The sequence below is a fragment of the Typopeltis vanoorti genome, chromosome 15 (genome assembly GCF_054136105.1).
Source record: "Typopeltis vanoorti isolate ZY-2024b chromosome 15, IOZ_Tvanoo_1.0, whole genome shotgun sequence".
Classification (NCBI taxonomy): Eukaryota; Metazoa; Arthropoda; class Arachnida; order Uropygi; family Thelyphonidae; genus Typopeltis; species Typopeltis vanoorti.
The window spans coordinates 9,101,633-9,114,641 of NC_143563.1; the positions used below are offsets into that span (position 1 = coordinate 9,101,633).

General features: G+C 34.3%; 1 protein-coding gene across 1 annotated transcript; it reads left to right on the forward strand.

The window, feature by feature from the left end:
• Nucleotides 1-453: 453 nt before the first annotated feature.
• Srx (sulfiredoxin) lies at nucleotides 454-6,270 on the forward strand. Its single transcript, XM_090404549.1, has 2 exons — nucleotides 454-767; nucleotides 5,896-6,270. The coding sequence occupies exons 1-2, from the start codon at nucleotides 483-485 to the stop codon at nucleotides 6,103-6,105; spliced, it is 495 nt and encodes a 164-aa protein (XP_090260675.1). The 5' UTR covers nucleotides 454-482; the 3' UTR covers nucleotides 6,106-6,270.
• Nucleotides 6,271-13,009: the final 6,739 nt, after the last annotated feature.

Genomic DNA, 13,009 nt, shown 5'->3' on the forward strand with positions numbered 1-13,009 from the left:
TATGATTGTAAGCAGTTGGGAAATTTAGCTGCTGAGGTGAGTTATTGGATTCATTGGAAGTTTCACGTAATAATTGTAATAACATTTTATTTATGAATTTCATTTATGAAACTTTTTTTCTTGGTTCTGTAGTTTCATTTCGAAGGAATTAACAGCAAGAATTCACTATTTTATTATTTTTTTCGTTACAATGTGATAACAGGTAATTACTACTTAAAGATTGGCAATAATGTATTAACTTTTACAATATTACCTTAACTACGTTGTCATAGCAATCCCAAGGAACTGTGAGATTTGTTTTCACTGTCAGTCTCACCTGATTGAAATGGGTGTGTCGGGGGGAAGCAACGTGTATGTATAAAAAATTCCTTGATTAGGTTGCGTAGTTTGACGACGGACCTTTGCCTTCTAGTTGCGTGTTACGTCAATTAGTTACATGGGTGTTGTGACGTTTCCTGGAAATTGGGTAAGGTGATAAAAGCATGATCTTTGGCTGTGGTTTGCAGAGGTACTGTACTCTTATCAGGAAATTGGAAGTACTTTTGATAATAGTTATTTTAATGATTCGAGCTTTTGTGTCTGGTATTAACAGAATTAATAAGTCAACAGGTTGTCGAATCATAAGTATGGATAAACAGGATGACGTCCGTAGTATACATGCTGCTCACATACGTGAAGTTTACGATATCCCCATGCATGTACTTATCAGGCCATTTCCCTCTGTATTAGATGAACCAAAGGTAGAAAGTCTAATGAAAACTCTCCAGGTAAGATGCCAGTTATCGATTAACGTATTGGATAGGAATGTAATAAATTTTGTATCCCTTACAGCGGAATTTCCAAGACGAGTCTTCTGGTTCTATGCAGGTTCATGTAATAATAAACTCATATATTTTTAGCGTTAATCATAAGTGACAGCATAAAAACTGTCACTTTTCACTTTTGTTTTTCGAATTTGTCACTTTTTAACGTATACTTGTGATATTCTATTTTTTCTAAGAGTATTTCGTCTAAATCTTTTTCACACTGCAATTAGGTAAGTGAAAAAAATGAAAATCGTGTTTCTAGTTTTGTTTCTACTGGCTGCTCAATGTAGGTTTATTTCTGAATTCATTTTAGGGCATGCATTGTAGCTTCATTTATTTGCACAAATAATAAAAAATCGGGATTTTTAAAACTAATTTTAAAATTTATGAGGATAGAGATCTGAAATTCAGAGGGCACATTGCAAGAGTTGGCAAAGTAGCTCAGAGGACTGGGATCGGAATGTGGTATAGAGGCTTCAGAGATGAGTACCAAGCTGGTAACAGATATGTGGAATGTTCCTGAATCTGCAATTATTTGGACAATTATCTGTAGAATGAGTGAGGATGAGAAGATAAAGACATTTATGTTTGGTATTTTGGATGGTTTAAACAGAAGAGATAGATCATACAGAAAATGGATAGACGATATAAAGGACTGGTATGGAATGGGTGTACAGAAAGCGCGACTGGACAAAGAAAGGTGGAAGAAGATAGTGAAGGAGCCATCGGACAGCAATGGGCAGTGAGCCCATGGTTTGTGATGATCAGCTACACTCAAATCCAAGTTACCAGATTGATATCCATCCCCATTTGTCTAATTAATGCAAGAGCGTTCTATGTGGAATCCTATCAAATGTTTTTGTAAAAAAAAAAAATCTATCATTATCACTGAGTAGCCATTTCCCTTATCCAAATCCATTGTCACTTTATTATAAAATGTAAGCAAATTACTAAGGCAGAACCTAACCTTCACAAAACCAAGTTGTCCCTTATAAAGTATATCATATTCCTATCCACTTAGTACTTTTTTTTTAATAAAAATTTTTTCTCCCATTTTTATAATTCTTTTAATTATGCCAACTCAGTATTTCATTATTGAAATACTGAGTTGGCAGTATTCAGTATTGAAACAAGCCTCTTTTATGCAGTGGGGTTATTTTGACCTCTTTCCTTTCACTGGCATGTTCTCAGTACTGAGGCTTAAATTAAATAACTTGGTCAGTGGAATTGATAATTCCTTTGCACATTCTCATAATACACAGGCTGACATGCCATCTAATCCAATAAGCACATTTACATTGAGGTTCTGCAATATCTAAGATATTGCAGAACCTCCAAATTTTTATGCCATGGTACTGCTGAAAGTGGACTCTTAGCTTGTCATAATCACCTGCTTTGTAATTCCACACATATATCCCTCCTTAATAGAAAATTTTGCATGTTTGGCAATCTACCAGGTTAAGACTACAAAAAATTTAGCCTAATCCTTTATCCAAGTATGAGCAAACAAAGTTTACGCCTGAAATTTCTTCATCCTCTATTCTCCATTCAGCATCATCTGGCATTGCAACATCACCACCTGGATGGTACATCTTTGCAAAATGATCTTTCAGTAATTCAACAACTTGGTTTGCTTCTGTTACCTCCCCACTATTAGCACATTTTAAAGTTATCCTTCCATAGCCATCTCTCCTTTAACTTATCACATAGCAAAAGAAACAACTCTTTAGGATTCCTTTCGGCCTCATCAGATAGCTTCTTCTCATAATTAGCTTTGCCCTTCCTTACCATAAATGTCACCCTTCTTACCTGTGTCTTGTACTGCTCACGGGCATGCGGATAACCTTTTCTTTAACATTCCCTCCACAACTTTTTTTTTGCAACTTCTCCATGATGCTATTCATCCATCTAACTCATGCCTGATTTATCCTTCTGACTTTGCTTTCTTCAAACATCCCTTGACCACCTTGCATGTACCACCACCACTTCTCACCATCCTCCAAATTTTTATGCCATGGTACTGCTGAAAGTGGACTCTTAGCTTGTCATAATCACCTGCTTTGTAATTCCACACATATATCTCTCCTTAATAGAAAATTTTGCATGTTTGGCAATCTACCAGGTTAAGACTACAAAAAATTTAGCCTAATCCTTTATCCAAGTGTGAGCAAACAAAGTTTGTGCCTGAAAGTATCTTCAGGACTGGGGTTAGGTGGTACAACACCAGGAAACTCGTTGCAAAGGTGGAGCAAGTTAACATCACTCCTTTCTCAGGAGTGATGTTAGGCACTTTCAGGTGCAAACTTTGTTTGCTCACACTTGGATAAAGGATTAAACTAAATTTATTATAATGTAACCATGTGAAAAATAAACTTTCAACATCTTTCTTTCTCTAAATCCAGAGTAATATAATAAAAAGGTGTACAGAAGAGACCTCAATAAAGTTCGAAACTATTTGGGTAGTGGCCCTTCCCTTAATGCATAACATTTTACATATCCGCAAGGGGATGTGTTTTGCATTATAAGAGGTACTGAGATAGGAGTGATGTTAGCTTGCTCCACCTTTGCAACAAGTTGCCTGGTGTTGTACCACCTTATTCCAGTCCTGAAGATACTTTCAGGTGCAAACTTTGTTTGCTCACACTTGGATAAAGGATTAAACTAAATTTATTATACTACATGATCACTTTTCGCAAGCAGAGGCAGCATAATTAGATTTGTTATTGTTAAGTTCTCTGATACCATGACTAGAACCAACTCTCAAACCTTGTCCCCCCCCCCCCCTACATCTGTCTCAGGTCATTATCACTCAGTAGCTGTATAAATTCCATTTTCTTCCCTCTCTGTTGTCATTCCTCCTCCTGTCTATTTAGGTTCCAATAGTTGAAATTCCCCATAATAATTACTCAACTTGCACTAATTGTGTTCATTTGCTAATACAGGTCATCTACAATTCTCCCTTTCTACTCATTCTCCCTTCTTGTGCGAATAAGACTTCTTTCATCTCTAGGCCATATGAAACACTATCCCCCTTTGGCCTTAACTCTACCTGGATTCCCTCTGCACCCAGGGGTCTTCTTAGTGTCATTAAGCTCCTTTAACTGATCTTTCACTCTGATGCATAAGTGGAGGTGGTTCTAACTTATATTTTCCTGGAGTCTCTTCAAATTTTTCCTCATTCACCCTGATGTATAGTTCCTTAAAGTATTATTTCCATATATTTTTGATCTTCTGTTTTTCTGACATTTCTCCATTCTTATCCTTGATCAATTTGGATTTAAAACTTGTACTTAAGGTCATGAACTAATCTAAACATCCTTTTATAATTGTGCCTCCTCATCTGTAACTCTCTCTTCACATTGTGCATATCCTGTCTGATATGTTTTCTAACTTCTATGTAATCTCTTACATCCTTCAGTCCATGTGTCTCTTTGCTTATTGAACATCCTTCTTGTGATCAGATCCTTTTGAACAGAAGGAATGACAAGTTTCTAATAACTTATCCTGGTAAACAACAATTTTGTAACCAAGATCCAAATAGATGGAATCAGTGTATTTTAAGGCACATAATTTGAAAACAAAACTTGTTTCTTTCCCAGCACATCAGGGATCTTAGCTTAGCCATTATTGCTCATTGATTTAAAATTCTTGACATCTCTCATGTCAGCAACAGTAGCTTCCCATTAAATTAGCATTCTGTTGTTGTTCCATTATTGTTGACATCCTTATGGAGCCATTCACTGAAAATCAAGTTTTCCAGGAAAGACATTCAGGTGATATTGCAGATAGTGAATCTTCATTTCAATAAATCTGGCCTGATTAGTCTAATGGTTAACATACTCAATCTCCAGCTAATAGGTTGCAGGTTTGAATCCCACCATGGGCATGGATATTTGTAATTGTTTTTAGCTGGAAGGTGGACAATAAATTTCAATATCCATTGTGAGACCACTGCTGTTTCACCTATTGGAAACTTGAAGTGGTTTGAAAAATGTTCCATGTTTAGTCTCTAGAGCAGGATTTTTGGACTATGTAGAAAATAAAATAATTTTTTGTAAAATTACAGTATATGGTAAAAAATATTTCCCCAGCTCACTCATGGTACTGATGTATGAATACTATGCATTTACAACCGTTTGAGTTGGAAAAACATTTTGTAGTGGTGGTATGTGGGCGGGGGGGGAGAACTAGTTTGTTATAATTTTCAGCGGTATTTCCCAAATGCTAATTGACCCTTTAAAAATATTTCAAAATGAAGTATAAAGCATTCAATTTTTTATTTATTTTTTTAAATTTTAGTGTTTTAAATTCTATATCTTTTAGTACTTTGCAAATTTGAGGCCAGAAAGGATACTCCTTTAAGTCAGGCTTCTGAAGTTTTTTGGAAATCTTTCAGAAAGGTACTGAAATGCAGTTCAGTTTTATTGCATGCTTTAATAGAAAAGCATATGATCTCAGTTTTTGTATTTAAATTGTTTAAATAGTAAAGGATTGCCAGATAGAAATGCACATGATATTTATGACATAAGTCTTTGAATTTGTTGTGGAAATCTGAATTATTTTCCTGAAGTCTGCCAAATCTTTCTATCAATTATAATATAAAGGATCAAGATGTGGTATGCAGTATGTACCACACACATTATAGGCAGTGATACTTAGCACTATGAACTTCAAACAAAGAATGATAATGCAGTACAATTGAGTGTCAACTGTAAATTATAATTGAAGGGAGAGTTATCTCCAGTGCAAAAAAAAAAAGCCACATCCATATGAACTGCAATGAAGAATATTTTATGGCAATAAATGCCTGTCAGTCAGGGAAAAAAAAAACTGGATTATATCCCAACAACGAAAGAGGCATTTTGTTTTTCAAAACTAGTCTATGTAATCAGTTTTCTTTCAGCAACCATACTAGATCTGTTTAAGATTATGCACAACTGCTGTCTTATGTTATCTGTGTGAATGCAAACCAAACGTTTACTTTAAAAATATGAATAAAACAATTACCAGTTTAAAATTGTAAGTATTGTTTATACTGTACTTAAGAACACACTGTATATTAATGAATAAATATTGTTGTTATTTATAGAATCCTTCTACAAGAAGCCAGGTTCCACCTATTGATGTTTTATGGATTACTGGGAGAGAAGGAGGAGATTATTACTATTCATTTGGAGGTTGTCATCGCTTTGAAGCACATAAGAGATTAAATTTACCAACTATAAAAGCCAAACTTGTGAAATCTACAGTTAGGGATCTAAGGACTTACTTAGGAGCATCAACACCAGACCTTAAATAACTTTGAACAAATGTTCTAGTCTATATGAAGAAATTTAGATCATTCTTTTTTCCTATTTGAATAAATTTTATTTTGTAATATATAAAGTTGTAAAAGTAAACTATAAAAACTATATTAAAGAAAATGTAGTTGAGTTATACTAAATAAATTTTAAGGTAGCATGCAGCAGGAATGTGCCAACATTTTTAGTTGTCTTTGAAATGGACTTAATTATTAGTACTGTTGACAGGAAATTATAAATAAATCTGATTGATTGAGCAGCAACATTGTTCTTAATGATATTTTGCTGCACTGCTTTTCACTCTTCTCATTTCATCTAGCTCTTTCAGCTACTAAAAATAAAGCTTTGTTTCAATATCAAATAGCATACAGCTTGCATAATAAATGATTTAATGGGATATGCTTTAAAGAATAAACAACTTTAAGTTATGGCCCAATAACTATATTCTGGACATCTCAGGAGAAAATCTAGACTGATGCACCAAATTCAGCACACATTCTCAGCTAGTTTCTCTTCTGAAAGATGGAAAAACCAGAGTTTTAAAAAACATACACAAAGCAAAAATCAGTTTCCTTCATTTTGTTCCATTTGCTTATACAGGAAGTAATACCTGAAGAATTTCTAAGAGAGCTTAGTCTTTTTATAAAAAATGAGGAGCGTGAGGGGAAAAAAATGTACATGACGTCATAGTAATTTGGGTATATTTTATCTACTTAATATTACATTTTCATTATGTTTATGCTTAATTTATTTTTTTTTAAGCACCATGTACTGCATGAAAATCTGAGCCACCTTATAATTGCTTACATCTAATCTCCTCCCTTTATTTATAAAGGGGAAAATCAATAATAGGTAGAATTCATTATAAATTGATAAAAAAAAATGTTTTTGTTAATAATCATTATTGCCACACAAAGTTTAATGATAAACAGATGCAGAATTTAAAAAAAAATTGTAATGAAATCTGTAAAAAGAAAATAACTATACTCTTTGAGGTTATCTTGGAAGTAAAGAAATATCCTACAGGCCGTACTGCTTCCAAAGGTAGCAGGATGTTAGTTTGCTGTTACTATGGCAACAGTCGTGATAGATAATTGCATTTTCCAAAAATAAGTTCCCTGTAACAATTTAATAGTATGAAACATATAATTCTAGCATCAGCAAGTAAGGAAGTAGTAAACTAATTATACACAAAGTATCACACGATGTGATAACATAAAAAATTTAAGGAACTATTCTATGCAGCGTAAGCCTATGGTAAGAAAAGCCAAAAATGTAGCTTATTCCGCTACTTCCAAGATAACCTGAATTATAATAATTGATCTCTGTTTATGTATATGTATTATACTATTTTTTTTTTTTTTTTTTTGTCAATTTTTAAAATTAAGTTTGAACAGTAAGTAGATTTAGAGAACTGACCCACATTCCTTCTTTTTCTTGTTACCCTGAGAATAATTCAGATGAGCATTTTAATGATTTGAAAGTAAAAATTATTCATGATTACTTTTCATAATCTAATATTATAGACTAGACTTCAAGAATTTTGGTATGGTTATAACCAGGCCCTTCCCTAACATTTGTGGCCAAGAGTACAAATGGAGGTCCTCATATCACATATTTAAAAGTTATAAATCAAGTTAACAGTGCTAACTTGATTTAAAACCGGCTTTAAAAAGCCAGTTAAAAACAGCTTCCTTGGAGAGGGATTCACAAAGGCTTTTGATAGATTACTGCACGATAAGTTGATATTCAAACTAGAGCAGACGGGATTGGATATTAGATTAGTGCATTGGATCGGAGACTGACTAACTGACAGGTATCAGCAAGTTGCGTATGAGGAAGCAATATCCAGGAGGATGAAAGTCACTAGTGGTGTGCCTCAGGGATCTGTTTTAGGGCCATTGCTATCTAACCTGTATGTTAATGATATTGGCAAAGATATGGATTGGGATATTCAGTTGTTTGCATATGATGCAAAATTGGGAGGAACTAAGAAGAGTAGAGAAGATGTTGTGGCCTTACAAAACTTGAATAGATTGAGTGAATGGGCACAGAAATGGGGATGCAATTTCAGTGTTGCAAAATTTGGAAAACAAAGATGGGATGTAGAATTTACACTTGCGGAGGGTATATTTTTGGAGATGGAGGAAATAAGAGTTCTTGGGGTGATAGTGGATAAGGATCTGAAATTTAGGGGTCACATTGCCAAAATTGTGAGGACAACACAAAGAATTCTGGGAATGATGCCGAGGACAATGACTTGAAGTAAGGAGATTCTTGTTCCAATGTATAAGCCTTTGATTAGGCCACACATGAACTTCTGTGCACAGATTTGGTCACCTAGTTTTCAAAAGGACAAAGAGATGCTGGAAAGGATCCAGAGATGACTTACTAAGGTAGTTTCTGATTTCTGAAATGTCAAATATGAGAAAAGGTTGAGAAGATGTAATTTACAAGGTTTAGTGGATAAGAGGAATGATATGATAGAGACCCAAGTTAGTAAGGGGTTGTTATAGGATCAATGTTGGAGAGGTTTTACAGCAAATGGTGGGAGATCGGGAAGAACCAGAGGACATCTCTGGATGCTATATAAGGAGTGATAAGCAGGTTTTTTGCATGTAGAGTTTTGAATGGAATACTTTGCCTGAGAGTGTGGTGTCTGCAGAGAATTTGAGTGCTTTTAAGGCATGGTATGATGAGCTGTGTGTATGAAAAAAGGACCTCCTAGATGAGTCTTTGACTCCATGGGGTCTTGGGATAATAATAACAAATTCTGTTCTCCTACCTTGACAAATAAACCTTCATAATGACAAAAATCAAAATGTATGCAAAGCTATGATTTCCTTAAATCGACAAAATATCGATGATGACCGAACTTGATTATTACTGCACATGTTCAGGTGTTCTGTTGATTGGTGGTGATGTTTGGATGAGTAATAAAATAAAAACACACCTGTCTAAATATTATATTTATTCCATAATATTTATTTTCCCCATCAGATTAATTTGAATATTTAATTGTTTATAACTCTTATTTTTTTGTATTTGTGATATGCGAGGCCCTTTAAAGTGCTGGGCTTGGGACATGCCCTCGTTTAGAAGTCTATGGATCGTTGTCATGTGGTCCTTAACATCATTTATTCCTCTCTTCAGTGATTCTCTTCATTTTTCTACATCTTGTTCCTGAATCTTCACACAGTTGTTTGAAGTCCATTTTTGGTTTTCCCTTGTTCTTTTACCCAGAATTTTCAATTCTATTACTGTTTTGAGGAAATTGTTTAGAAACTGCTTGGTTACATGCCTGTAGATGCCCTATCCATTTGAGTAAACTCTTCTTTAGTCTTCAATATACTTCTTTTCCAACTTCTCTGAGAGCTTTATCATTGGTTTTCTTTTCTTTCTAATTCACTTTCATTAACAGTCTCCAGCATCACATCTTGAAGTATTTTTGATCTTGTTTGAGGGGGTATCCAGGTTTCTGATGCATATAATGTAACTGGCCAGACAAAGGTCTTTACTAGTTTTTTCCTTAGTTTGATGTATGTAATATTTATCGTAAAATGCTTTTTTTTTTTTTTTTTTTTTGCCTATGCAATTCTTGATTTTCCTTCTTTTGTGCAATGTGCATCTTCTGTGACCATTTGTCCCAAGTATTGAAAGGAAGTTAATTTTTTAATGAGTTTATCTTCTATTCTAATGTTCACAGTATGGGGTTTCTTTCCTATTATCATTGCCTTTTGATTTTGTGTACTTTATTTTCATTCTTTTCAGCATTTTCTCTAGTCCATTGTACAAATCTTTAGAACAGTTGGAGAGATGCCAACAGAGTCAGGAGATATTCCACCATCAGCATTCGTTCCCAAATCAAATGAATACCCCCCCCCCTTCCCCAAAACACTTTTCCTTCTAGTGGACACTTTAAAAGTATGTTGCCACATGATAGTCTAAACTGTTCCTGCTGTTTTCACAGGCTTTTTCATTCTCTTCACACCTGGTAGCAATACTGGAAGGACATAAGCTTCTTTGCTTTATCCTCCATGGGTAGGCTACCATACCTTGGACTCCTTGGAGGTGCCATATAATAATAATATAAAGCTTCATACTTTGATCTGTGTAAATGCTTCATCATGCTCCTACAAGCCAATCCTGTTCTGAAAAATTTCCTTTGTATTAATCTTGTAAAAATCCTTTAGTAATTTGTATGTCTTAATCATACCACCCCTTTTCTGCCTGTCAACCAATTTCTGTAACACATAAATCTTCAACCTGTTATCATAAGGTTCATTCTATAAACCTGCTACTAACTTGGTTACTTGCCTCTAGATCCTCTTCACCTCTTCCTCATCACCAAGAAACCCAGGTAACCAGATCTGTGCTCAGTAGTCAAGATTGGATCTTATCAAGGCTTGATAAAGAAGGATAATAACCTGCTTGTAAAAGTCTTCTTCAGTAACCAAGTAATTTGATGAGCTGCTTTAGCCACTTTTGCGATGTGCCATCTAAACTTTAAATCCAAATCAATTTCTGGAGTACAGTTCCACCAATTATGGTATATAGCTAGCAATCTTTTCATCCTTAAATGTATAACCTTGCCCTTTATTGCATTAAACTGTCCACAGATTTCAGGGTTATGAACCCAGTACATAAAGTATAAATGGATTAATACTTATAGGCATTAGGATTATTTTCTTATACAGTGGAGTGCTACTATAGAAACGCAAATAGTTTCTTATAGAGAATAGATAACTGGATATAGTAAATTTTCTTCAGCATAATATCGCCTATGGGGCTCTGGTTGGAATTTTTAGTATTCTGTTACAGTGAGTGACTGTTATAATAATGGTGTTTGCTGTAGTGAAAACTGACTATAACTACAAACCCTTATCTGTGTAAAAAATAAAAAACTGTGTCTCATGTTTCTATTATAAATTTGCCTGGTTAATTGTAGAATGCTCATTTGCACATATTGCTATTTAACATACTGATGCTGGCCCAAAATTCACACTTTCCATTGCATTTTGTAAATGTTAATTAGTATTTTTTTTTATTTAATCTACAAATATTTTCTCTACTTTTCATTTAAACAATGATTATGTTCATGCAATATTCATGCCACATTTTCCAGTTTAACCCAAATTTACATGAATAATTTTTCCTGTTTGCTTGTTCTCGAAGATGTCTCTCACACACAGGGTTAAATACTATACATACTACACAACACATTCACATTTACTGATTGTTTCTTCAATAAATGAAAAATATGAAAAATTTCTTTATGCTATTGATTTTCTGAAGATTGAGATTTTTATGGAGTCAGACATCTTAGTAAGTTTGACATCTAAAAAAGGCAGAGATTCATTTTCTTCAATTTTGATAGTCAACTTGATGTCTGGGTGGAAGTTGTTTAAGTGATTTAAAAAAATGTGAAGATTATCTATACCGTATTCCAAAATAAGGAATATCTCATCAACATATTTTAGGTTTAAGTGTAGCAGAGGAGATTGCCTTTTCTTTGAAATCCTCAAAAAAAATGTTGGCTAGTATTGGAGACAGGGGGCTGCCCATTGCCAATCCCTTATTTTGTTTATAAATTTTTCCTTCAAACTCAAAGTAGCCTGAATTAACACGATGTGATAGCAGAGCAAACATCTTTTTTTGAGATCTTATTACTTAAAATATTAAGAATTTTCTGAAAATTCTTAATATTTTAAGTATTTCAACTCAAAATATTGAGTTGGAATATTTGTGAAGAGTGCCACCACGCCAAAGCCAGCCATGATATCTGAATTCTTGAGCTTTATATTTTTAATTTTAGATGGATCGTCATTTTTTAGATGTCAAACTTATTAAGATGTCTGACTCTATAAAAATCTCGATCTTCAGAAAATTAATGCACAAAAAATCAATGCACAGATAGATACCTGCATGCGTTCTCACACCACTATCCAGCACAGAAGTTGGGTATCATCTCCACTCTAGCGCATCGTGCCAGGTCTGTATTGTCAGATGAAGAGGAGCTAAAAAATGAACTACAACATATAAAAAGAACCTTTGCAAATAATGGCTACTCTTCAAAAACTATTAATAAACTATACTGCCGTCCTCAAAGCAACCTAGAAACACAGGACAACCCCAAAGGTTATATCTCTTTACTGTACATCAGCTCGCTCTCCCAGAAATTAAGAAATATTTTTAAAAAAATTAACATAAAAACATGCTTTTCCACTCTACCTAAACTCAATTCTAAGCAAACTAAAACAGGCTCACAACCATCTTCAGTTTTCCAGGGGTGTATAAAATCACATGCGACTGTGGGAAGCCATATTATGGTCAAACTGAGAAGTCCATCCTCCTACATCTTGAGGAACATCAAAGAGACATTGCTTACAACAGAACCAGAGCAAGTGCCCTCTCAAGCCATGTCCTCTTCTTGGGGAACAAAAATAGTGAAGGCCACCAACATGAGATAAACTGGGCCACAACATCAAACCTTCATATATGCCATGACGAGGTAGAATGCCACATAGTTGAGCCTAAAGAAATTGTCCTGAACTCTTATCATATAAACAGTAACCTTAGTTATAATTTACCAGGCTCATTTAGCTCTGCTATCAGATACTGGTGCACTCGTGAAGTTATATGCTCGCAGATGCCTAACAATAGAACTTTAGCCCAGACTGTAGCTTCAGTTCAAACTTAACAGTAGTTTGTAGTTGGTTTTGTAGTGATACAATGTTTCTTTATTGTGTTTTTTATGTTTGCTTTTAATGTTCTCATGCCTGAAGAAGTCAGCTTTCTGACGAGACATGTTGTGTGTTAAATAAAATTAACTGTTTGTCTAATTCTTGGAATTTGGTCAGTAAAAAATATGAACATGTATATATATCCCCTGATAATCACATG

What these genes read in the sequence shown, in the direction of transcription:
- Srx (XM_090404549.1), top strand. Translation starts at nt 483, where the DNA reads ATGATCTTTGGCTGTGGTTTGCAGAGGTACTGTACTCTTATCAGGAAA. An exon ending in GTCTAATGAAAACTCTCCAG is followed by an intron (nt 768 to 5,895) that starts GTAAGATGCCAG and finishes TGTTATTTATAG; the next exon opens with AATCCTTCTACAAGAAGCCA.